This window comes from Myxine glutinosa, chromosome 5 (assembly GCF_964187855.1).
Source record: "Myxine glutinosa chromosome 5, kmMyxGlut1.1, whole genome shotgun sequence".
Classification (NCBI taxonomy): Eukaryota; Metazoa; Chordata; class Myxini; order Myxiniformes; family Myxinidae; genus Myxine; species Myxine glutinosa.
In genome coordinates this window covers 132,737,469-132,765,239 of record NC_136265.1, presented here as the reverse complement: position 1 = coordinate 132,765,239, position 27,771 = coordinate 132,737,469, and the positions used below count along the sequence as shown (strand labels likewise).

Sequence of the window (27,771 nt, the reverse complement as noted above, 5' to 3'; positions counted from 1 at the left end):
AATAATTCAGAGATTTAAAGAGTCAAATTTGGAGTGTTTTATCGGGGGTGGAAAAGATCAAGGTTTTGGATGGGGTAAGATAAGAGATGGTGGTGAACAGCTGTTTTGAAGACCTGGAGGGATAAGTGGGATTGAATAGAGTGTGGGAGTTTGTTCCAGAGGTGAGAGAAAAGAGGAATGAAAGAGTGAACGTGAGCAGAGTGTCTTGTTTTGGTAGTTTCACCAGGAGAGGGTTGCTGGCACATATTGTGCCTCCTGCAGGGATATTTGGGGAGCAGAGCACAGACAGAGCTGGGGTAGCTAGGCCGGAGAAGAGTCGATAGAAGACAGAAAGACCACCAACCGGCATGCGGTGACCGAGTGATAGGCCCTCAGAATCAGCTTCATCACTGGAGATAACAATGATTCTGAAACCTTTGGATTCAACAGCTTCAAGCCAAGATAGGTGTGAGGCAGGAGCACAGGCCAGAGGGGAGAGCAGTATTCAATTGAGCTGCGGATGAAAGCTTTTTACATGATGAGGAGTTCAGAGGTGCTCAAAAAGGACCTCTCACGATGGAGGATGCCCAGTCAGTGACTGGCGTTCGAGACCAGCTTGGAAATGTGGTTTTGCCAGGAAAGATCTTGGCAGATAGTAAGACCCAAAAGCTTGAGTGAGAGAACTTATTTGAGAGGATTGTTGAGCAAGTAGATGGGAGGAGTGTGTAGCGGTATTTTTGGAGAGACAAAGTGAGAGTGTGAGATATGCCAGGATTGAAAGACATGTTCCATTTGTTTGACCAGTTTGTGGTTTTATCCAGGTCTGCAGTGAAGAATTTTGCATTTCTGAGAAAAGAAAGAGAGGGGAAGTTCTTTTGTTTTTGAAGATTTGAATGTTTCATTGATAAAATAAACACAAAATGATGAAGATAAAAATTTGCTTGCAATCTCAAAGGTCATTGAAGAGCAAGGTGATTGAGGGCCACAGCTGGATACAAGTAGGGGAATGAATGAACAGGAAGAGGGGTGTGTGAGAAAGAGAGAAAGGGAGAGAGAGGGAGAGAGAGGGGGGGGGGGGTGGAGGGGGTTGACACAAGACACTGGAAGTGAAGGATAAAATGATAAGAGGGTTCATGGGCAAAGACATAAATATTGAGGAAAGGATAGAGGGTGACATGAGATGGTGGTGCACCACCTGCAATAAGTCTTGGAGGGGAGAATGTGATTGAACAGTTTCCAGAGGGCAGTTACAGAAATGGGAGAAAAGAGGAACCATAAAGTGTGTGTGGAAAGTGTGCACTTTGAGTATAACCAGAAGTGGATCACTGGAGGAACTTGTGTAGTGAAGGAGCGGGAGACATCAGTATCTTCCAAGACTCTCTGTCTTTTGACAGGCCGCATAAATGAGATGAGCCGCTCCGTCTGTCACGTGAGGAACTGGCAATGTGTTTCAGCCTCATCACATGACATGATAATCATGTTGAGAACTTCTTATTTAACAGAAACGAAATCAGTCTGTGATGCTGCCATCTCTTCACCTACATGAGAGGTTGCACAATCACAAACAGGTTTCCTGGATCCTGTGGAATATAAAGCTCTCACGAGGTCTCCATTGACGAACACAGACACCTTGTCGGCCATGAGTTTAAGGAATTATTTGGAATGATGGAAACCGCAGCTGTTTGGAAGAAAGCTTTGATATGTGATCCATGTCATGGCTGATGGTGAAGCCTATAAAGTCAAGAAACGAATCACTTCCTGTGTCTGACCAGGAAAATAGATCAGTTGGTTGTTTTTGACAATTGTGCCAGAGTGACAGGGTGAAACTGAGATTTGTCAGAATTGAATGAGATGGTCCAACAATCAGAACATCAGAATTCATGTTTTCTAATGACTAAATCATTTAGCTGCCAAAGTAAAAGTTGACGAGCTATTTTCAGCAAAATGACGTCAAAAACCTCACCTGCTTCCACATACTCCATGACGAGGACGATGCAGTCATTGTGTGGATCTTTTGTTGGGATGTCGATAAACTTCACTAAAAGGATACAAGATGGTGGAGCACAAGTTAATATGGCATAAGAAACTCATCCAAAGTCAAACATCTTTAAGCGACATGATTAAGCGATTAAATAAGCACAGGTGAGTGCAGGAAGTGTTGAGACCAGGATATAAATGGGCCAAACGAGGTTGGAAAAGCAGGTGGGGGGGGGGGGGGGGGGTATCTGAGTAGTGTGTGTACGGATCACAATTCGTATCGAGCAGATTTAGGTTCAGGCAAACAACTGATGAGTTATTCCGATAAGACGACATTTGGCAAACACACACGATTCGGTTGGCAGAGAACATTTGATTTCCAGTGTGTTGGAGTCTCATGATTAATCACACAAAAGCAAATGAAAGTGAAAAGCAAAGAACTGATAAGAGGATCCAGTTTCCAGCTTCTCTTCTTCTTTTCGGTTGTTGACCATTTTGTTCGTACCGTGGGCACATCACCACACGATTTGAGTGCCTGTTTTGTTACTTTTACATCTTGCGCTCAGCAGTTCGTTGTTCTTTTCGCACATGGTCAATCACCATCACCAGACCTCATGAAGCCTGGTGTTGGCTTCACCATGAAGGTGATTGGCTGAAGATCTTCTGGTGTTGAAATTGAGCCAACAGCATGCCGCTGAAATACCACCAGGAGGGTTGACCCACCATGTTATCCTTCCGTTGTTGCGAAATGACTACCGGCCAACTGGTAACAGGGGCACTGCATCAGCAACACAGCCTCACTTCTGGAAGATGATGCAACCAACAGCCACAGGCTGCATACAAAACAACAACGATTCCCATCCTCGCTAAAAAAAACCATCCTTATTCAGCTTGTTCAGCGTCTGTGTCCTCTTCCCCCCTGCTCTCGCTCAATATTCCTTCAACCGTCGTCCTCTTTCATCCATTACTCTGCGATCGGTGAAGTACAAGGATCTGCACCCAGACTCAATCGCTCAAGTGTGCTTCTTGGTATTTGAGGTAAATTTTAGAGGCCTTTGAAGTGAATAGAATTGCATTTCAATCTCAATATGTATATTTATTGTCTAAAACTAGCTATTCAAGTCTCTCTGAGACAAGAATTTTGATGGTGATCATTTTATTGCAGTAATTTTCAATTTTCTTCAGATGATATAGAAGAATCATCCCCTTTCAGCCTCAGAAATTTCCTGGCATCAAAATCTATTTTAATGTCACCACAGTGTGCAGGGGATGTTGCAGAGAAGCACGAGTGGTCACATGCACTTGCAGGATGCAAAATAAATGAAATACCTCAGCTGGGACATTTGTGCCAAGAAATACACAGCACAACAACTTTACCTGCACAAGTGTGCATGTTCCGCTTCGGAGGTTGTAAAATCGAAACAGAGAGCTTCTCGTCACCAAATTTGTCATCAGAGTCCTCAGTAACCATAGGTAGGTAAAAAGCACAAGAAAAAAACAACATGACTTGGACTCGGAATGCTTAGACTCGGACAGCTTGAACTCAGACTTAGATTCGGAATCAGACCGGGTGGACTCGACTAAAACACTGAAGGTGGTGGGAGGAATTATCCTGGATAGGTCGCCACTCCGACACAGGATATGATAGAGTGCAAGCGATATTTCTATTTAAGAACAAGCAATCCAAAAGCGGGCTGACACGATGGCCTGGAGCTCTCGATGTACGCAGACTCGCCTCGTGGCCGTCTCGCCTGGGTTGGCAACTCGGCCCAGCAATAAACTATGATCCCGGTGTTTCACAGGCAGGGTGGTTCAATAATTGTGCGGTCCCACGGAGGGAAGTTAAACTAGCATCCCATCTACCACCCTCTTGAGGTGTGGATAAGTGTCCACCCCCCTGAGCTAATACTTGGTGGAAACACCTTTGACAGCAATTACAGCTGTGAGGCTATTTATATATAAATAAATATTTTGCACATGGAGTTCGCAGAAGTGTTGAGAGAATTTGCTGATTGGAGTGATCATCTTCTGTGGAATTCCATAAGATCTCAGCATCTTCCACAGGCATCCTCTGAACACTATCGAATTCATTCTTGAAGTCAATGAAGTTGATAGAAAGAAGTGTATTCCATTCTAAACATTTATATCATTATATTAATCAATAAAATTACGCACAAACTTCATTAACTTTGAGTAAAATCCACACTTACTGATGTTTGGGTGATTTAGAAACTTCATTATCGAAGCTTCACGCAAGAGCTGCAAAAAAAATAAAAATTACAAAAAGAAGGAGAAAAGAGAAAGAGAAAATTATACAAATTCCTTCTCTAAGCCGGATAAAGGTTAAGTCACACCATCACAATAACCACAAGATTGTAACTCACACACAGAGACGCACAGCCTCAGGGGCCAAGAGACAAAGATGTATCACAGACAAAAGTTCTGCCAGGAGAGTTCAGGGGTTAAACTGTGTTCTTACTTCAGCAATTAAAACACCACTATCTCCACATAAATATAAACTTACATGCATTGAATATTTCAAAGATCTTGCCTTCTTCAAAGCAACCTGAAAGAGGGGACAAGAGATCGTATTATAACATCTCAGGTACAATGCAGGAAAATGAGTAGAACAAATGATGTTGGTGTGTCGTGATGTACAATTATTATTTCTGTTTATACTGAAGAGCTAAATGAGAGAAAGGAACAATTTCATACAGACGGGGAATAAAAAGGTGAATAGGTAAACGATTACATCAACACACCACAAGTGAATCTCGTCGAGTGGTACAAATTGGAAGAAGGACAAAACATTGAGGTGCAAAAGAAAAAGCATCGTTCATCTCATCAGAAAGAGAGAAGACACATTCAGATGCAGGAGAATTTCCTGATCCCTTCGCTCCCATCCTTCCATGTGTCTCTCTGTCATGTCCCTCCACATTGCCATCTGTGTTTTCCACCATGTTCTGTTCTGTGTTCTATCTCGCTCTCCCGTGTGCTGTTCCCTCTCCCAAAAAGTGAAATGAAGCCAGAGGAAGTATACCACAAGCTCGTACCTTTTCTGCCGAGTTGACATTCTTTGCTTTGTAAACAAATCCAGTCCTTTCTTCTCCAATTTTGGAGATAACCTCCCACATCCTCAACTGAAAACAAAGGCACAAACAGAGCTTCACAACAGTGCTTCTGAAATAAAACAGTAATAACAAAGCCATGTTTGAATGATTATTTCACATCAACTCGATAATTATCATCATCATATTCACGTTCCATAGCCTCGTCAGAGCAGATACTTGGCCACAATGCTGGTCACGTCACCACTCTGGCTCAGGAAGCTCGGGCACGAATTTGAAATGTGCTAAGGGTGCCAGTGATAGTTTGCCAGCGATAGTTTGGTCACGTTTTGAGGAAGGATGAAAGTGACTGGTTGAGAAGAGTGATGGAAATGAATGTAGAAGGAAGTAGAGGACGGGGAAGACCGAGAAAGACTTGGCTAAAGATGGTCCAAGAAGAAATGCGGGCAAGGGGGTTAACAAGGAGAGATGCAGAAAATAGGGCAAAATGGAGAAGATTGTCATGGGGACCGCAAGGCTAACCCCCGCTCTAGCAGGGACAAATGGCCTTAAAATGCCTGTTGTTGTTTGTTGTTGAGGGTGCCAGCGATAGTTTGCCTCCTCTTTGTGAAGGCCACCATGGGATAAATAATGTCCACAAACTAATTCCGGCATAAGGATGACCAGTTTCACGTCCAACCGAGGGACGGCACACACATTGATGAATCACACGGCCTATGAAACACCCGAATGACAGTTCATAGCTGGGTTGGAATTCAAACCCAGGCTCGGCAGCTCACATCAACGACTGGAAGATATCTCATGGGAACTAAAAAGGAGGAAATAATTGGTACAATAAATTAATATAGCAATTCCACCAATTATGTCGTAACGTAATTACACCACTACCAGCCTTGCGTCGCCTCAACTCACACCTACATCGCTTTATAAACCATACCTTTTATTCTCGAACGTTTTCAGAACTTGCAAGACTGATAGAAACGCCATAATACATCACAAAGTACAAAATTGGGAGATTGCAAAATCGGAGACAGAACAACTTGTACGTTTGTGTACTTGAATACAGCTGTCATTAATCAAAAAGAGAGGAATATCACCGGTAAAAAGTGAAATACAATACGGGAAGTGGCGACGTTAGGAACGAGTCCCACGCTTATCTTATTAATGTGAATAACAACAAGAACAACACTCTTCGACGTCATGACATCGACTGATATGCCTCCACACACATTATTGCAACATTATTCATACTTGCACCAAGTTTGATTTAAATTTATTCTGCTGCTCTCAAGTATCACATTTTTCCTAACATGACCTCTGACCTCACCAAAATCACAAAATCACCTCACTTCTCACGTTTGATGCCAAAATATAATCAGTTCATCTTTGCATCACAATATACACTTATACCAAGTTTGGGCAAAATCCCATCACTGATTCACACGTTAGAACAGTGACAGATTTATTTTACCGAACATGCCCTCTGACCTTTGGACAGTCCATGGAAGCATAAACTAGAGGTTCCAGGGAACCTGAACTCAACTGGTCTATATCAATCAATATGGTTATAATATGCATAACAGAACCACAAACTATATAGTTTATATGTGCGAAAGAGGTACAGTAACGTTGAAGGTATCTCATGTTTACACAGGAAACTAGAAAAAATTGAGTTTTCAGTGACGCATGAAAAGTAAAACCACAATTAGTTTTCTCAGATTGACAAAAATTGATTTTTCAACATGGCCGCCCTGCCGCGCCCTATTTTTGGGCGTGCAATGCCCAAATGCAATTCCAAACTAGTTTATGTCTTAAAGATGCTGCATAACAAGTTTCATCAAATTTCATCAATATTTGTGACTTTTAGAGCGTAGACATCGAATTGTTTACAGACGACAGACGACAGACAGACAGACAGACAGACGATGGACACTAGGTGTCGACAAAAACTCAGCTGGACACAGTCCAGTTGAGTTAAAAATTGTTTGGATTCAGGACGTTTTGATAATCATAACACTTTTCAAAACGAATCCCCGATGCAAACCGAACTATTACTGCAAAAAGGTAATCGAATGTCTTGCTTACCACGACCTGCCCCACATCGTACTCTTCATCCGCATCACTGCAAGGACTCTTATCATCCTCATCATGATGGAGAGAAGATCCTGGAAAGAAGAGACATAATGAACATGAAACAGATATTGTGACAGAAAACGATCAATGGACAGAATATCACGTGTTCAGAAGTGTGTGCATTGTGCAAATTAGACATCAATTTCACAAATTCGTCTTCGTCTTCGTCTTCTTCTTCTCCAGCCAGGTGTTCACATACCATATCCTCTAGTAAGAGGTCAAGGGCTGAGAACATGCAGAATTGGCTCAAGTCTTCAAGGAACTGGTTGGCTAGGCCTGACATGATTGTAGTGGGGAAAGTCAGTAATTTGGAGTTTGCTCAGGGTGCCGGCGTTGACTTGACAACTCTTCATAAAAGACACCAAGAGATGTTTAATGTCTCTAAACTAATGATACCAGACAGAATACCCAGCACAAGGTCCATCTGAGGTACCACACATTTGTGACCAAACACACAACCTGTGAAGCACCATTTGATTTAATGAAACGGATGGAATCACCAGGAAGGACATTGATCAGGATATGCTTTCCACAGTTGGAAGTGAGGGGAAGCTGGCATTTCTGGCATTAACCCTTCGTCGAACCTAAAAAGCCAAAAACAGTCTGACACAGGGCCTCACGAGCAAGACGAGCTCTTTTTTCGACAGTGCATGGTCAGTGTGAGAAGTAAAGCAGACCGGACAGTTCAGAGGTAAATTCGCTACGTCTGTGCAGCCTTGGACACAGTGAATATGAATGAATGAATGATCGTTTTAAGGCCATTTTCCCCCGCTAGAGCGGGGGTTAGCCTTGCGGGCCCCATGACAATCATGGTTCCCTGTTTGAGGCAATGTTTTTATGGCCGGATGCCCTTCCTTCCTGACACTCTTACGATGCGCAGGGATACGGTGTACCTATTCTAAACCGGGGTACACACCGGGATCATTCATCCCAGCAAGCTGGTACTCGATTTGCCGACCTCGGAAGGATGACAGGCTGAATCAACCCCCCTGGCGTTAATTCAGCGATCGACCGGGATTCGAACCCAGGATCCTAGGATCCCAAGCCGGCACCCTAACCGCTAAGCCAACACCAGGCTACCAGCATTCTCTTCAGGAAAAGAACAAACATATAATGGTGGAAAAAACACACAGATGCATCTGAAACAGTGTTGGACAACAATGAAGAAGGCAAATTTAGGTTTGTAGATGGATATTAAAGGGATTTATATTTTAGAACCAGACAAAGCAGTCTTCTACCACGTTCATATTTAGCACAAGACTGTGGAGTAGCAAGGATCATTGGCTGAGAAGGAGGATATACCGCTGATGCCCTCTGCTGGTCATGGCAGGAATTTGGAATTTGTCCAGGGTGCCAGAGATCGTTCGCCCACTCTTCACGAAGGACACCATGTGATCTTTGACGCTGACCACCTAATGCCGGCAGATGGGACACCCAGTCTAACCACCATCTCACGTCATCCATCCTCCTCACCATGATCTTTATGAACCGCATTAACCCTTCCCAACCCAAACCTATTACTTGCTTCTTTCCTCCAACTCATTTGTCATGTCGTTTTACATTTTCATTGAAATTGATTTGCTCTCTCACCATCATCTGGTACCATCTGCGATCCAGAGGTTGCCTCTTACAGATCACCATTCAAAAGTTTATTCTGCATTTTTAACTTCCTCATCTATTCTTGGCTGTTCATTTTAATGCTTGCCTTCCTCCTCTTCCATCAATATTACCAATCAGTATTTTTTGTATTGGCTGAGGTGATGCTCAGCTCAGCTTGGCCAACTATTACACATTTGATGCCTCTGCGCTATAGTTACACCTGTGACCGAGTGAAGCTGTTGAAACACTCCCATGGCGTTACTGGAAGATCAAAATAAAAAGTTTGGACCATGTACATTGTACAGGAAAGATTACTGTGATGAGAGGAAAGTGGTTTGTGTCACTGTCATGATGAACAAGCAGCCACCACCACCAAATTGAAAAAGTGAAAATATTAACTCTCAAAACTCACCAGTTCGCGGCTCTTCTTCAACAGATACATCTGATAATTTAGACTCAGCATTCCTGCAGAAAATAAAGATTTTGTGAAGCTGTCATTAAATAAATGTCACAAATTCATGTCACAATAAAAATGCAGTGGGGAAGGTGATAATCAGACTGCATTGGTCTATTGTGTTCTCTGCATTCAGACAGCAAACCACACCCTGCACTGCGCTGCGCTACCCTCCCAAGTATTTTCAAACACAGTTGACAATGAAGCCAATAAATGTCACATGGTAAAGAGGGGGGTGAAGATAACCAAAGAGTGTTTTTTTAAACCACACTTTTTTCTTTCCCCTTTCATGTCCCAAGCTCCCACACCCACCTCCGAGCTGTCTTGCCTGGAATTGAATCCTAGAGAGTTTTAAGTTCTAAAGGGTCATTCTACAGGCTTATAAAGGTTTTTCGCAGATGTCCAAGCTCTCCATCGAAATCGAAGTTAAGTAATTGTTCCCATTTGTATTTTCGTTATAACTATTTATTTTATGTTGTGTGTACGTATAGTGTGTCCCGAGGAAGATTCTCGGTGTAAATCTTTCATACCTGTATAGAAAATCGTGTTAATTCGCGTCGTGTCTTTTGAGGCCTTGTACAGTGTCCAACCTTGAGGCTTTGTTTTTCTCTCAGCGGTCCGTTGTTTGTGCTCCAATAACTTTCGTTCTGTTTTTCCCAGTCTTTTCACCCCATAGCCTACTTCCTTGTTTAAAATCTCAACTCAAAAAAAATAAAAAAATAAAAAATAAAAAATAAAAACATTGCCTGCTCTGTTCTTATTCGTTGTTCTTATTCGTTTATTCGTTCTTATTCGTTCGTTCGTTCTTCGACCACGTGTTTCTCCCCCATTTCCCCAGATAGTTTTCACTGTTAAACTTTAAAATGTTTAAACTTTCCCCTCAAGTTCTGTATTCTGTCGTATGTTATAACACCTTTTTCTTCTTCTTCTTTAAAAGGTTGCTTTCGACTTGCTCACCAAATCTATTCATCCCAAAAAAAAATTCCATCTCTTACAGTGCCTCTTTTCTACATTCCCGAAACTCTCCTGCACTCCATCCTCCCTCCAGCGTCCTTAAACGTATTTTTGACTCGAAGGTCACAAGAAACTCATTTTGCAATAAATGTTCGTTTCCCATTAATCGTGCACTTTCTAAAATCCAATCTCACCCCTCCCCTCCAAATCTTCCCCATCACCCCTCCCCTCGAAATCTTCCCCATCACCCCTCCCCTCCAAATCTTCCCCATCACCCATCCCTTTCAAATCTCCCCCCTTGCCCCTTCCCTCCTAAACTCCCCCCTCCTCCTCCCCTTCAAATCTCCCCACCCTCATTTCTTCTCCATTTCCCCCCTCTCACCCCCCCACCCCCCCCCTCAAAGCGTCCTCCCTGCTTCTTCCCCCTTCCAACTCTCACCTCCATCTCCCCCAACCTTCTGCCTCGCTCTATTGAAAATCTATTGAAATCCTCTCTATCTCTTTGCTGATGACTCCACTCTCTGCCACTCCATTCCCCATCCCTCAGATTGGCAGTCTGCAGCCTCCTCACTCTCTGCAGACCTGGACAAAATCACAGACTGGGCAAACAAGTGGAACATGTCTTTCAATCCTGACAAATCTCACACTCTTACGATGTCTCTCCGAAAAGACTGACTGGACAACCCTCCCATCTACTTTCTGAATAATCCTCTCCAAGAAGTTCTGTCACTCAAGCTTTTGGGTCTCACTATCTGCCATGATCTTTCTTGGGAAAACCACATTTCCAAGCTGGCCTCCAAAGCCAGTCGACGACTGGGCATCCTCCGTCGTGCGAAGTCCTTCCTTGGCACACCTGAGCTCCTCACCACATACAAGGCTTTCATCCGCAGCTCAATGGAGTACTGCTCTCCCGTCCGGGCTGGTGCTCCTGCCTCACACCTAGCTCGTCTTCACGCGGTTGAAACCAAAGCGTTCAGAATCATTGGAATCTCCAGCGATGACGCTATCTCCGAGGGTCTTTCACTTACTCACCGCAGGCAGGTTGGTGGTCTTTCCGTCTTCTACCGACTCCTCTCCGGCCTTGCTCCCCAGCTCTCTCTGGGCTCTGTCCCCCAAATATTCCTACAGGTCACACAAGATCTGCCTGCAACCCTCTTATGGTTAAACTGCCAAAATCAAGACTCTCTGCTCACCTTCACTCCTTCATTCCTCTTTTCTCTCGCCTCTGGAACAAACTCCCCCACTCTCTCCAATCCCACTCCTCCCTCCAGGTCTTTAAAACAGCTGTTCACCACCATCTCTTATCTTCCCCAATCCAAAAGCTTGATCTTTTCTACCCCGGCTAATTTCACCCCAAATCCGCTTTTTTGAAATACCAACTTCTTTCCTCGAAGTCCTTGGTGTCCTTGCGTTTTATACCTACCCTATGCCTCCCCCCAAGCCCTCTCCCTCCCACACATCTCCCGATGTCCCTGCTCTCAAATGTTGTGTTTGTGTGCTTCCTCCCCTTCTCTCCCCATCTTGTCTACCGCTCCCCTTTTTGTCCCCCGTCGCACAGCGGAGCGAAAAGGGGACTATGGTTTTCCCCTCCGTCCGTGTGTCCGTCCGTCCGTCCGTGCATGCGTGTGGGCGTGCGTGTGTGCGGACCGCATTCGAATTTGGTGTGTGGGTGCAACCCACGTCAAAATCCAAGATGGCCGCCGCCATGTATGTCTGATGCCATGTATGTCTGAACCTTGTGAGCTGAATATCTTGAAAAATAAGCGAAGTACCAACTTCTAATCTGGTGTGTGAGTGTATCTCGGCATAAGGAAGAAGGCTATTGAAATTGGGTCGCCACGTCAAAATCCAAGATGGCCGCCGCCATGTATGTCTGAAACTTGAGATGAATATCTTGAAAAATAAGCGAAGTACCAACTTCTAATTTGGTGTGTGGGTGTATCTCGGCATAAGGAAGAACGCTATTGAAAATTGGGTCGCCACGTCAAAATCCAAGATGGCCGCCACCATATATATATATATATATATATATATATATATGTCTGAACCTTGTGAGCGAAATATCTTGAAAAATAAGCGAAGTACCAACTTCTAATCTGGTGTGTGGGTGTATCTCGGCACAAGCAAGAACGCTGTTTAAAATTGGGTCGCCACATCAAAATCCAAGATGGCCGCCGCCATGTATGTCTGAACCTTGTGAGATGAACATCTTGAAAAATAAGCGAAGTACCAACTTCTAATTTGGTGTGTGGGTGTATCTCGGCATCAGGAAGAAGGCTATTGAAAATTGCGTCGCCACGTCAAAATCCAAGATGGCCACTGCCATGTATGTCTGAACCTTGTGAGATGAATATCTTGAAAAATAAGCGAAGTACCAACTTCTAATTTGGTGTGGGTGTATCTCTGCATAAGGAAGAACGCTTTTGAAAATTGGGTCGCCACGTCAAAATCCAAGATGGCCGCCACCATATATATGTCTGAACCTTGTGAACGAAATATCTCGAAAAATAAGCGAAGTACCAACTTCTAATTTGGTGTGTGGGTGTATCTCAGCATATGGAAGAACGCTGTTGAAAATTGGGTCGCCACGTCAAAATCCAAGATGGCCGCCACCATATATATGTCTGAACCTTGTGAGCGAAATATCTTGAAAAATAAGCGAAGTACCAACTTCTAATCTGGTGTGTGAGTGTATCTCGGCATAAAGAAGAAGGCTATTGAAATTGGGTCGCCACGTCAAAATCCAAGATGGCCGCCGCCATGTATGTCTGAAACTTGAGATGAATATCTTGAAAAATAAGCGAAGTACCAACTTCTAATTTGGTGTGTGGGTGTATCTAGGCACAAGGAAGAAGGCGATTGAAAATTGGGTTGCCACGTCAAAATCCAAGATGGCCGCCTCCATGTATGTCTGAACCTTGTGAGCGAAATATCATATCATCGCATGTTTTCTGTTTCTTCCACTTTGTCAACTCACATCACTTCCCTGACGGGGGACCGAGGCGTAACGCTTGTAATGTACTTTGTTTGCTTGTTTGTTTGATTTGTTTGCTTGATAAATGTTAGCTCTTTCACGAGCCTCGATTCTGTATACAAAAAAGAAAGAAAAAAAAAAGGATAATTATACAGGATTCCAAAGGGTAATTCTTATGGGTTTTGTTTTTTCTCACGTGTTGGTTCTCAGGCGTCAAACGCATCTGGTGTACATGAACCGCTACAGGTTACAACCATCGGTGCTGTGGTTACATGAGTGGGTGCACGTGTGGATATTTGAAGATGAACATCGTGTGGAGTGTTTCCTGAGAAGAAGAAAACAAGATTGAAAGTCTACTAGCAGCGTAGCCGGCCTTGTTGACACTTCAGTTGAAGAGGATAGTATGACCTGACCTGGATAGGGATACCAGTTCGCAAATAATGCAAGTGTTAATTTTTTTTTAAAGTACTGTAAGTCTCTAAGCTGTCTGTTACCATAGAAGTAAAGAGACTGCACTGATACACTGGTTTATTCCATATGTTTTGAGTCATCAGTGAACCATACAGTGCTTCAATCCAGCAACTTTGCAGTCACGACAAAGGGATTGCAGTGTTACAATTATATTTACTGTATCATTTTTATTTACTAGGGCATGCCCGTACTATATATATATCTAAAAGTATATCCCCCCCCTCTATTTACATGCAATGGTTTGGTCCAAAGCGAACGGCTTGCGAGTACGGTGACAATCCCCCCCCTCTATTTACATGAAATGGTTTGGTCCAAAGCGAACGGCTTGCGAGTACGGTGACAATCCCCCCCCTCTATTTACATGAAATGGTTTGGTCCAAAGCGAACGGCTTGCGAGTACGGTGACAATCCCCCCCCTCTATTTACATGAAATGGTTTGGTCCAAAGCTAACGGCTTGGCGCTTGCGGAGTTTGGTAAAGAAATCGCCATCGCGTGCACAAATGCGCAGGAAAGCGAATGAATCGCAAATTAGTTTTAATTAGTTTTAAAACATAGTTTAACGCCCGAGCGAGTTTAACGCAATCGCAAATCGCATCGCAAAGCGAAAGAATCGCAAATTAGTTTTAATTAGTTTTAAAACATCGTTTAACGCCAACATAGCGCCAACATAGTTTGCCGACGGGAAATAAATGAATACGCTCTCAAATGTGCCGTCCGAGGCAGAGTCTGTTCGCCACGTTCGGCACACGTGATAGCTCGCTGCTCTCTGATTGGTTGAATCGTTTTTTGGACATAGCTCGGTAACTACTTCTGCGATTAATTTAAAACCTTGAAAAGGCACATCCTCGGGTCCCCAGCAATATACCTGGCAAGTTTCAAGTATATCGGACCGGTAGTTGTCGAGAAACAGCGGTCACAGACAAACATACAAACATACAAACATACAAACATACAAACAAACATACACACAGAGATTAGTGGAATTATAGATAGATGTTATTATTATTATTATTATTATTATTACGAAAACGATACTACTTTATGAAGAAACCTGGACTAATTTGTCCGACACGGCTTGAAGGCGAGCCCTGAAGGGATGAAGCCTAAGGCCTATACGTATTATTGTTGGAAGACCCATAACACCTATGCTTTCGACATTTGATAGTCGTTTAAACAATCGGTTTGTTTGTGTTTCACACAGAAAAAAAAATCTAGAGGTAGAGCATAGTGATTGTGATATATGACAGGTTCAACAATATGCTTGTCCTGAATGGCATTTTAAATCAAAATAGCGGTGTGTGGAGTCAGCCGTCGTACATCATAATGACATCACAGACATAATCACATCACATCATCCCTGTCATGTGACCAGATCCTCAGCTCTGATTTGTGTACTTTTGTGAAGGACATACATACATACGGACAGACAAACACTGTTCCAGACGGCTTTGCCCGACGCCGTAAAAACTGGTGTGTTGTGGGGACTCCGGTTTTGATTTTATTAATATTTAAAAGTTCCGTGCTTTGAGGCTTCACAAAGCTAAAGCATTTTGGGCTCTTGCACGATTTATTCTTATGATGTCATTTTGTGATATCCTTTATCACTGCTGCTGACAAAGTTCAAGACTCGACTCAAACAAATCCCGAGAAAAATCGGAAAACATTTGACTTTTTAAAGAGAGAAAAAAAAAAAAAAAAACCCGCACCAGTCCGAAGGAAGCAGTTCAGTTTGGCATTTTTGATATGAAATTGGCAAAGCCGAAAAACGCACAAAATCCGTTAAAATTACCCACAATAAACCGATAGAACCAGCCTTGAGAACCCTTTAGAATTATCCTTTTGAACCTATTAGAATTATCCTTTAGATACCTTCAGAATTGCACCTTCGAACCAATTAAAATTACCCTTTGGCTCCTTTAGAATGAAAAAGAGTTTCTTCTTCTTTATTTAGGCTTACGAACATAGCCATCTATATTGAAGCGGCTTCACCACTTAAAAACAGTGGTGACTTGATTTTGAGGCCCGTTCCTGAACGGACAGACAAACAGACTGGTGAAGAATAGATAAGTAGACTCAAAAGGGCATTCGGTAGAGCCAATACCTATGCAAGGTTCAGCAGTTTATGTTTTGTATCCCAACAATAGGCCGGATCTGATTCCGGACGTGAACCAAAATCGAATTGGCTTTTTTTGACACCTATGCAAATCATGCACCTGGTTTTGCTATAACTCGTCCACAATATCATGCTAAAAATCGTTTTTGGCATCATCACTCAATGGTGAAAAATCACTTAAACTGAAAAAATTCTCATATTGGTTTTGGGATATTCATCAAATTTGAATAAATTCTGCAATATATCTGATTTAGCATGAGCTTATCACTCAATGGTGGGAATCACTTTTTAAAATCTCAGATCCGAATCTTCACCAAAATTTCATCCTTGTCACACACTCAAACCTCCACCAAATTTCTCTGAATCCATCCACAACTCTTTGAGATATCCTGTTCACAGACAAACAAACAAATAGACAGACAGGAGTGAAATTCCATAACCTGTGCCGACCGATGGTGGCAGAGCTACAAACATGGAGAGACAACGGATCTGGTCCGAACACTTAGCTTTGATAAAGTAGAAGGATACATGGCACAATTCAAGCCATTAAGAGTGTGGTGATCCGTGACCTGGACAGAAGTTCATGTTTATTTTGTTCAAGACTTGCCCTGCTGCCCTATTATCAGTTCACGCTCTCTATCACCATGCTCTTCCATGATACTCCATGTTGCAGAGAAACAATAACAATGGAAGATGTAAAAACAGAACAAAAGGAGTGCCGGTTACCTGCAAATATTAATCGGGTCATTTTCCTTGAACCATGTGTGGTTCACAATCTCCTGCAAAACAATGGATGTGTTGGAATCAAATATGAACACGATCAAGAAACACCTCCACTGGTGAGCAATTGCATTTTGATCCACAATAACAGGAGGTCAGTTACCCCAGCATGTGTGAACATTCTTGTTCATGCAAATAAAACACTGCATATGAAAACTGCATCAATCCCTCACCGTCATAGTGAGCCTCTTCATTGGATCCTCCCGAAGCATCGCAGCCAGAAAGGAAACCAATGTTTTCCTTGCAAAGGTTGGTGGACTGTTTTCCACATTGAAGTCAGTTTTGCCATATGACATCTGCAAAGAAGTAAAATAACCACCTTTAGAGGCCATTTTTCCCCGCAAGCGGGGGTTGGCCTTTTTCGGGAACCGTGGTTGTTGTTGTTTTTTGGTCCCCTTTTTGAAGCAATGTTTTACGGCCGGATGCCCTTCCTGACGCCAACCCTTTTTGCCGCCTTTAGCGACAAACAGGGAATTACCAGTGAACTGGTACTCAATTAGCCGACCTCGGAAGGATGACAGGCTGAGTCAACCCCCCTGGCGTTAATTCAGCGATCGACCGGGATTCGAACCCAGGATCCTGGGATCCTAAGCCGGCACCATAGCCGCTAGCCCAACACCAGGCAAAAGTAAAACAAATGTATTTTGACCGAATCCCAAACAATCGTCGCAATCGAATACTAACATTTGCATAATAAGCACATTCCAAACAAGCACTCATTGATGCAATAACCAAGGTTTGACTCAAAACTAATAAAATACATTTTCATTCATCAAATAAGTTATGGTGCACAACACAAAAGTTTTTTTCTTCGCTGAAAAAGAAACCCTGTCAACTCAATAATTGGATATTAAGTATTAACAACAACTCGGACTAACAACTAAATAACAACTCGGACTCGGACTAACAACGTGTATAACTGCTTTTAGCGGTTCCGCTATTCGCGGAATCCACGCATTCGCGGTTCCGTAATTCGCAGAATCCACATATTCACGGTTGATAAAATCCACATATTCACAGTTTCTCTATTTGTGGAAAAACGCAAATACACGGTTTTTTTTTCTTTTCGTGTCTGTGTTCTGTGAAATCGCAGTTTTTTCCCTCCCTATTCATTACCGTGTTCCACGAATTCGCGGTTTTTCAGGGGCGCAAAAAAAGAAAATTCACAAGCAGCGAGCTTGACACATTTATAAAACCCATCTTTTACCAGCCATACATACAGCAGCTAGACAAATGCAAAAAACCTATTCTACGAGCCGAGAGCATGACCTGCTTATAATGTGCAGTAAGTACAGTGCTGTACATTCACTGCTGTGTACTTTGCGTTTTCATGGCTTTCGCGGCCGCGAATTTTAGCCGCACTATAAGCGAGCTTCACGAGATATCCCACCAGATATGTGAACAGTCATCCTCCATGAGTGAAAGAATGCAAACGCTTCAATAAATCGATACAGTTTGCAGCACATCCAACTACTTGTCGATGTTGAAGGCCGGCAGCAGCTGCACAGCGCCACCCAGCGACGAAAACCAACACCTGTCACACCTGTTACTCCCTTCCCGCAACACACCCTTAGCATCAGCATCTCCTTTCACACCACTCGTAATCATGACACCATTATAAACTAGAAGGGCACCCAGTAGAGAGCATACCTCCACCAGGTGAACAGTTTACGTTTTGTATCCCAGAGTAAAAACAAACAAACAAAAAAAAACACCTTTAGTGGCCATTTTTCCCCGCAAAGCGTGGGTTGGCCTTTTTCGGGCACCGTGGTTGTTGTTGTTTTTGTTGGTCCCCTTTTTGAAGCAATGTTTTACTGCCGGATGCCCTTCCTGCCGCCAACCCTTTTTGTCGCCTTTTACGACAAACAGGGAATTACCAGTGAACTGGTACTCAATTAGCCGACCTCGGAAGGATGACAGGCTGAGTCAACCCCCTGGCGTTAATTCAGCGATCGACCGGGATTCGAACCCCTGACCCTAGGATCCTAAGCCTGCACCGCTAGCCGCTAGCCCAACACCAGGCTTCAATAATCAATATCCCTGTGCACAATGTTCTGGGTGATTTGAGTGATGTGTGGTGATTTGAGTGATGTGTGGTGATTTGAGTGATTGTGTGGTGATTTGAGTGATTGTGTGGTGATTTGAGTGATTGTGTGGTGATTTGGTATCCCAGAGTCCCAGAGAATATCCCAGAGTAGACCAGAAAATCACAATACAGAATCACATTTAATCAAAATCATCCGTCAGCAACTTTTTGAGATATTCTGCTGCATATAGTTTTTCGCCCTATCTCCCAACGTGGAAGAATCGCTTTAAAAATTATACTTGTCGGATCCGAATCCAGATCTTCACAAAAATCTAATCATTTCGTCCTGGTCACATACGCTACCTCTCTGCCAAACTAGGTCCAAATCCGTCCACAACTTTTTGAGATATTTTGTTCACAAACAAACAAACTGACAGACAGACAGGGGTGAAAACACAACCTCCATCCACCTTTGGTGGTGGAGGTAACAATACTCACTTCAATAATATTATGTCCATCAAATTGAAGTCCATCAAATAATTTCGTGAACAGGATGCCAAGTGCCCACACATCGACTGGGGGACCTTCGTAGCCTTGCTCTGTGATCTCTGGTGCCATGTACTCAGGTGTGCCCCAGTCATCGTAAAATTTTTTACCATGTATGAAAGGTGTGGCCGTGTTGAAGTCGATGACCTTGACGCTCCACTGAGAGCTGAAAAGCACGTTTTGTAGCTGGAGAATAAACAGAAATCAATGTTAAAAAAACATTTAACCTTTAGTGACAAATTATATTGAAGGAAAGATGTAAATGTAAATGTACTGAATGGGTATTTAATTTTGATTTATTAATTTCTATTTGTATTTGAAGTTTAAATCATTATATTGAAGGAAAGATGTAAATGTAAATGTACTGAATGGGTATTTAATTTTGATTTATTAATTTCTATTTGTATTTGAAGTTTAAATCATTATATTGAAGGAAAGATGTAAATGTAAATGTACTGAATGGGTATTTAATTTTGATTTATTAATTTCTATTTGTATTTGAAGTTTAAATCATTATATTGAAGGAAAGATGTAAATGTAAATGTACTGAATGGGTATTTAATTTTGATTTATTAATTTCTATTTGTATTTGAAGTTTAAATCATTATATTGAAGGAAAGATGTAAATGTTAATGTACTGAATGGGTATTTAATTTTGATTTCTTATTTTCTATTTATATTTGAAGTTTAAATCATTATATAATGAACACAAAAAGGGTCCATATGTGACAGATCCTGCCCTCTTTCCCTCTATCAGAGGTTTCACCCAACAATATGAATTTTGTTCTTTCCTGCCCCCTCCACTTCCCACTCCCATTCCTTCCTTTGCTGCACCAAAAATAGTTTTCATTGCAGTGTCAGGCAGAACGTATCACGGTCTGCACTGGTGCAGTTGGTTACCTTTATATCCCTGTGCACAATGTTCTGGGCATGCAAGTACTCAAAAGCATCAGCCATCTGGAGGGAGGAGGAGATGAAATATTCAAACATGGACACAGATTGTGGTTGTTGAGATTTTACAATTTTGAGATCAATTATTTCTGTCATATTTCAAACCACGACATAAACATCACAATGAGGGTGGAATGACGAATGGAATGGGCATTTTACCAACTTCTGCTCAAACATCTGCTCCAAATGGTAACTAACTTCTGCTCACCTGTTTCATGGGAAGCCAAAATGTTCTTTCTGTAAATTCCCTCAGAAAATGAATTTGGGAAGCGAGTGAACCTGTACACAGCAGACAGAAACATACAAAGGCAAGGTAATGAGATTTTAAAATAAGTGTACAGAATCGAGGCTCGTGCAGAGCGAACAAATTAAACATGAAAACATGCACAGACACATAAAACATACAATGAAGGGAGCGGGAGACAAGAGGGGGGGAGAGGGAAGCACACAAGCACAAAAACAGCAGAGAACAGGGACGGCGGTAGATCTGTGGAAGGGAGAGGACTAGGGGAAGAGGAAGTGGGGGGAGGGGGGGTTACCTGAATAACGCAAGTGAACACGACTAGGAATTGCAGGAAATAAGTAAGAGATTCAAAGAGTCAGATTTGGAGTGTTTTATCGAGGGTAGAAAAGATCAAGGTTTTGGATGGGGTAAGATAAGAGATGGTGGTGAACAGCTGTTTTGAAGACCTGGAGGGATAAGTGGGATTGAATAGAGTGTGGGAGTTTGTTCCAGAGGTGAGAGAAAAGAGGAATGAAAGAGTGAAGGTGAGCAGAGAGTCTTGATTTTGGTCGTTTCACCAGAAGAGGGTTGCTGGCACATCTTGTGCCTCCTGCAGGAATATTTGGGGAGCAGAGCACAGACAGAGCTGGGGGAGCTAGGCCGGAGAAGAGTCGATAGAAGACAGAAAGACCACCAACTGGCATGCGGTGACCGAGTGATAGGCCCTCAGAATCAGCTTCATCACTGGAGATACCAATGATTCTGAAACCTTTGGATTCAACAGCGTGAAGCCGAGCTAGGTGTGAGGAAGGAGCACAGGAGGAGCACAGGCACAAAGGAGGAGCACAGGCCAGAGGGGAGAGCAGTATTCCATTGAGCTGCGGATGAAAGCTTTGTACATGATTAGGAGCTCAGAGGTGCTCAAAACGGACCTCTCACGACGGAGGATGCCCAGTCGGTGACTGGCTTTAGAGACCAGCTTGGAAATGTGGTTTTGCCAGGAAAGATCTTGGCAGATAGTAAGACCCAAAAGCTTGAGTGACAGAACTTATTTGAGAGGATTGTTGAGCAAGTAGTTGGGAAGAGTCTGAAGCGGTATTTTTGGAGAGACAAAGAGATATGCCATATGATATGGAGGTGAGATATGCCAGGATTGAAAGACATGTTCCACTTGTTTGACCAGTTTGTGGTTTGATCCAGGTCTGCAGAGTGAAGAATTTTGCATTTCTGAGAAAAAAGGAGGAGAGGGGAAGTTCTTTTGTTTTTGAAGATTTTAATGTTTCATTGATAAAATAAACACAAAATGATGAAGATAAAAATTTGCTTGAAAACTCAAAGGTCATTGAAGAGCAAGGTGATGGAGGGCCACAGCTGGATACAAGTAGGGGAATGAATGAACAGGAAGAGGGGTGTGTGAAAAAGAGAGAGAGAGAAAGAGAGAGGGGGGGGGGGGGTGGAGGGGGTTAACACAAGACACTGGAAGTGAAGGATAAAATGATAAGAGGGTTCATGGGCAAAGACAAAATATTGAGGAAAGGATAGAGGGTGACATGAGATGGTGGTGCACCACCTGCAATATGTATTGGAGGGGAGAATGTGATTGAATAGTTTCCAGAGGGCAGTTACAGAAATGGGAGAAAAGAGGAACCATAAAGTGTGTGGAAAGTATGCACTTTGAGTATAACCAGGAGGGGATTACTGGAGGAACTTGTGCAGTGAAGGAGCGGGAGACTTATCAGTATCTTCCAAGACTCTCTGTCTTTTGACAGGCCGCATAAATGAGATGAGCCGCTCCGTCTGTCATGTGAGGAACTGGCAATGTGTTTCCGCCTCATCACATGACATGATAATCATGTTGAGAGCTTCTTATTTAACAGAAACCAAATCAGTTTGTGATGCTGCCATCTCTTCACCTAAATGAGAGGTTGCACAATCACAAACATGTTTCCTGGATCCTGTGGAATATAAAGCTCTCACGAGGTCTCCATTGACCAACACAGACACCTTGTAGGCCATGAGTTTAAGGAATTATTTAGAATGATGGAAACCGCAGCTCAGTTTGGAAGAAAGCTTTGATATGTGATCCACGTCATGGCTGATGGTGAAGCCTATAAAGTCAAGAAAACGAACCACTTCCTGTGTCTGACCAGGAAAATAGATCAGTTGGTTGTTTTTGACAATTGTGCCGGAGTGACAGGGTGAAACTGAGATTTGTCAGAACTGAATGAGATGGTCCAACAATCAGAAGATAATAATTCATGTTTTCTGATGACAATCATTTTGCTGCCAAAGTAAAAGTTGACTTGAGCTATTTTCAGCAAAATGATGTCAAAAACCTCACCTGCTTCCACATACTCCATGACGAGGACGATGCAGTCATTGTGTGGATCTTTTGTTGGGATGTCGATAAACTTCACTAAAAGGATACAAGATGGTGGAGCACAAGTTAATATGGCATAAAAACTCATCCAAAGTCAAACATCTTTAAGCGACATGATTAAGCGATTAAATAAGCACAGGTGAGTGCAGGAAGTGTTGAGACCAGGATATAAATGGGCCAAACGAGGTTGGAAAAGCAGGTGGGGGGGGGGTATCTGGGTAGTGTGTGTACGGATCACAATTCGTATCAAGCAGATTTAGGTTCAGGCAAACAACTGATGAGTTATTCCGATAAGACGACATTTGGCAAACACACACGATTCGGTTGGCAGAGAACATTTGATTTCCAGTGTGTTGGATTCTCATTATTAATCACACAAAAGCAAATGAAAGTGAAAAGCAAAGAACTGATAAGAGGAGCCGGTTTCCAGCTTCTCTTATTCTTTTCGGTTGTTGACCACTTTTGTTCGTATCGTGGGCACATCACCACACAATTTGAGTGCCTGTTTTGTTACTTTTACATCTTGCGCTCAGCAGTTCGTTGTTCTTTTCGCACATGGTCAATCACCATCACCAGACCTCATGAAGGCTGGTGTTGGCTTCACCGTGAAGGAGATTGGCTGAAGATCTTCTGGTGTTGAAATTGAGCCCACATCATGCCGCCTTTCACCAGGAGGGTTGACTCACCATGTTATCCTTCCGGTTGCAAAATGACTACCGGCCTACTGGTAACAGGGGCACTGCATCAGCAAAACAGCCTCACTTCTGGAAGATGATGCAACCAACAGCCACAGGCTGCATACAAAACAACAACGATTCCCATCCTCATTAAAAAACCATCCTTATTCAGCTTGTTCAGCGTCTGTGTCCTCTTCCCCCTGCTCTCGCTCAATATTCCTTCAACCGTCGTCCTCTTTCATCCATTACTCTGCTATCGGTGAAGTACAAGGATCTGCACCCAGACTCAATCGCTCAAGTGTGCTTCTTGGTATTTGAGGTAAATTTTAGAGGCCTTTGAAGTGAATAGAATTGCATTTCATCTCAATATGTATATTTATTCTCTAAAAACTCACTCACTTTTCTATTCACTATTCTATTCATACTAAACTATTCAAGTCTCTCTGAGACAAGAATTTTGATGGTGATCATTTTATTGCAAGTAATTTTCAATTTTCTTCAGATGATATAGAAGAACCATCCCTTTTCGGCCTCAGAAATTTCCTGGCATCAAAATCTATTTTTAATGTCACCACAGTGTGCAGGGGATGTTGCAGAGAAGAACGAGTGGTCACATGCACTTGCAGGATGCAAAATAAATGAAATACCTCAGCTGGGACATTTGTGCCAAGAAATACACAGCACAACAACTTTACCTGCACGAGTGTGTATGTTCTGCTTCGGAGGTTGGAAAATCGAAACAGAGAGCTTCTCGTCACCAAATTTGTCATCCGAGTCCTCAGTAACCATAGGTAGGTCCAAAGCACAAGAAAAAAAGAACATGACTTGGACTCGGAATGCTTAGACTCGGACAGCTTGGACTCAGACTCAGATTCGGAATCAGACCAAGTGGACTCGACTAAAACACTGGAGGTGGTGGAAGGAATTATCCTGGATAGGTCGCCACTCCGACACAGGATATGATAGAGTGCAAGTGATATTTCTATTTCAGAACAAGCAATCCAAAAGCGGGCTGACACGATGGCCTGGACCTCTCGATGTACGCAGACTTGCCTCGTGGCCGTCTCGCCTGGGTTGGCAACTCGGCCGAGCTATAAACTATGATCCCGGTGTTTCACAGGCAGGGTGGTTCAATAATTGTGCCGTCCCATGGAGGGAGGTTAAACTGGCGTCCCATCTACCACCCTCTTGAGGTGTGGATAAGTGTCCACCCCCCTGAGCTAATACTTGGTGGAAGCACCTTTGACAGCAATTACAGCTGTGAGGCTATTTATATAAAAATAAATATTTTGCACATGGAGTTCATAGAAGTGTTCAGAGAATTTGCTGATTGGAGTGATCATCTTCTGTGGAATTCCATAAGATCTCAGCATCTTCCACAGGCGTCCTATATGAAGCGATCAAATTCCTTCTTGAAGTCAATGAAGTTGATAGAAAGCGGTGTATTCCATTCTAAACATTTATATCATGATACTATTAATAAAATAACACTCAAACTTCATTAAGTTTGAGTAAAATTCACACTTACTGATGTTTGGGTGATTTAGAAACTTCATTATCGAAGCTTCACGCAAGAGCTGCAAAAAAAAAAAAAAATTACAAAAAGAAGGAGAAAAGAGAAAGAAAAATTATACAAATTCCTTCTCCATGCTGGATAAAGGTTAAATCACACCATCACAATAACCACAAGATTGTAACACACACAGAGACGCACAGCCTCAGGGGCCAAGAGACAAAGATGTCTCACAGACAAAAGTTCTGCCAGGAGAGTTCAGGGGTTAAACTGTGTTCTTACTTCAGCAATTAAAACACCACTATCTCCACATAAACACAAACTTACATGCATTGAATATTTCAAAGATCTTGCCTTCTTCAAAGCAACCTGCAGGAAGGGACAAGAGATCGTATTATAACATCTCAGGTACAATGCAGGAAAATGAGTAGAACAAATGATGTTGGTGTGTCGTGATGTACAATTATTATTTCTGTTTATACTGAAGAGCTAAATGAGAGAAAGGAACAATTTCACACAGACGGGGAATAAAAAGGTGAATAGGTAAATGATTACATCAACACACCACAAGTGAATCTCGTCGAGTGGTACAAATTGGAAGAAGGACAAAACATTGAGGTGCAAAAGAAAAAGCATCGTTCATCTCATCAGAAAGAGAGAAGACACATTCAGATGCAGGAGAATTTCCTGATCCCTTCGCTCCCATCCTTCCTTCTTCCATGTGTCTCTCTGTCATGTCCCTCCACATTGCCATCTGTGTTTTCCACCATATTCTGTTCTGTGTTCTATCTCGCTCTCCCGTGTGCTGTTCCTTCTCCCAAAAAGTGAAATGAAGCCAGAGGAAGTATACCACAAGCTCGTACCTCTTCTGCCGAGTTGACATTCTTTGCCTTGTAAACAAATCCAGTCCTTCCTTCTCCAATTTTGTCGATAACCTCCCACTTCCTGAACTGAAAACAAAAGCACAAACAGAGAGAGCTTCACAACAGTGCTTCTGAAATAAAACAGTTATAACAAAGCCATGTTTAAATGATTATTTCACATCAACTCGATAATTATCATCATCATCATCATCATCATCATCATCATCATATTCACGTTCCATCGCCTCGTCAGAACAGATACTTGGCCACAATGCTTGTCACGTCACCACTCTGGCTCAGGAAGCTCGGGCACGAATTTGAAATGTGCTGAGGGTGCCAGTGATAGTTTGCCAGCGATAGCTTGGTCACGTTTTGAGGAAGGATGAAAGTGACTGGTTGAGAAGAGTGATGGAAATGAATGTAGAAGGAAGTAGAGGACGGGGAAGACCGAGAAAGACTTGGCTAAAGATGGTCCAAGAAGAAATGCGGGCAAGGGGGTTAACAAGGAGAGATGCAGAAAATAGGGCAAAATGGAGAAGATTGTCATGGGGACCGCAAGGCTAACCCCCGCTCTAGCAGGGAAAATGGCCTTAAAATGCCTGTTGTTGTTTGTTGTTGAGGGTGCCAGCGATAGTTTGCCTCCTCTTTGTGAAGGCCACCATGGGATAAATAATGTCCACAAACTAATTCCGGCATAAGGATGACCAGTTTCACGTCCAACCGAGGGACGGCACACACATTGATGAATCACACGGCCTATGAAACACCCGAATGACAGTTCATAGCTGGGTTGGAATTCAAACCCAGACTCGGCAGCTCACATCAACGACTGGAAGATATCTCATGGGAACTAAAAAGGAGGAAATAATTGGTACAATAAATTAATATAGCAATTCCACCAATTATGTCGTAACGTAATTACACCACTACCAGCCTTGCGTCGCCTCAACTCACACTTACATCGCTTTATAAACCATACCTTTTATTCTCGAACGTTTTCAGAATTTACAAGACTGATAGAAACGCCATAATACATCACAAAGTACAAAATTGGGAGATTGCAAAATCGTAGACAGAACAACTGTACGTTTGTGTACTTGAATACAGCTGTCATTAATCAAAAAGAGAGGAATATCACCGGTAAAAAGTGAAATACAATACGGGAAGTGGCGACGTTAGGAACGAGTCCCACGCTTATCTTATTAATGTGAATAACAACAAGAACAACACTCTTCGACGTCATGACATCAACAGATATGCCTCCACACACATTATTCATACTTGCACCAAGTTTGATTTAAATTTATTCTGCTGCTCTCAAGTATCACATTTTTCCTAACGTGACCTCTGACCTCACCAAAATCACAAAATCACCTCACTTCTCACGTTTGATGCCAAAATATAATCAGTTCATCTTTGCATCACAATATACACTTATACCAAGTTTGGGCAAAATCCCATCACTGATTCACACGTCAGAACAGTGACAGATTTCTTTTACCGAACATGCCCTCTGACCTTTGGACAGTCCGCGGAAGCATAAACTAGAGGTTCCAGGGAACCTGAACTCAACTGGTCTATATCAATATGGTTAGAATATGCACAATAGAACCACACACTACATAGTTTATATGTGTGAAAGAGGTACAGTAACGTTGAAGGTATCTCATGTTTAAACAGGAAACTAGAAAAAATTGAGTTTTCAGTGACGCATGAAAAGTAAAACCACAATTAGTTTTCTCAGATTGACAAAAATTGATATTTCAATATGGCCGCCCTGCCACGCCCATGTTTGGGCGTGCAACGCCCAAATGCAATCCCAAACTAGTTTATGTCTTAAAGATGCTGCATAACAAGTTTCATCAAAATTTGTGACTTTTAGAGCGTAGACATCGAATTGTTTACAGACGACAGACAGACAGACGACGGACACTAGTTGTCGACAAAAACTCAGCTGGACACAGTCCAGTTGAGTTAAAAATTGTTTGGATTCAGGACGTTTTGATAATCATCACACTTTTCAGAACGAATCCCCGATACATATTACCGAACCGAACTATTACTGCAAAAAGGTAATCGAATGTCTTGC

General features: G+C 42.6%; 1 protein-coding gene across 1 annotated transcript in view; it reads right to left on the bottom strand.

Annotated features, from left to right (window-relative positions):
* LOC144892374 (ribosomal protein S6 kinase alpha-1-like) overlaps window positions 1–27,771 on the bottom strand; it is a 52,911-nt gene that overhangs the window by 9,961 nt on the left and 15,179 nt on the right. The window contains exons 9-23 of the mRNA XM_078778733.1: window positions 25,683–25,769; window positions 25,147–25,188; window positions 24,835–24,883; window positions 22,591–22,665; window positions 20,235–20,305; window positions 19,976–20,032; window positions 19,028–19,261; window positions 16,677–16,799; window positions 16,450–16,502; window positions 9,169–9,221; window positions 7,110–7,189; window positions 5,010–5,096; window positions 4,481–4,522; window positions 4,167–4,215; window positions 1,943–2,017 (exon numbers count right to left, since the gene is read on the bottom strand). Coding sequence (XP_078634859.1) covers window positions 1,943–2,017; window positions 4,167–4,215; window positions 4,481–4,522; window positions 5,010–5,096; window positions 7,110–7,189; window positions 9,169–9,221; window positions 16,450–16,502; window positions 16,677–16,799; window positions 19,028–19,261; window positions 19,976–20,032; window positions 20,235–20,305; window positions 22,591–22,665; window positions 24,835–24,883; window positions 25,147–25,188; window positions 25,683–25,769 — 1,177 coding nt within the window. The remainder of the gene's footprint in view (window positions 1–1,942; window positions 2,018–4,166; window positions 4,216–4,480; window positions 4,523–5,009; window positions 5,097–7,109; window positions 7,190–9,168; window positions 9,222–16,449; window positions 16,503–16,676; window positions 16,800–19,027; window positions 19,262–19,975; window positions 20,033–20,234; window positions 20,306–22,590; window positions 22,666–24,834; window positions 24,884–25,146; window positions 25,189–25,682; window positions 25,770–27,771) is intronic.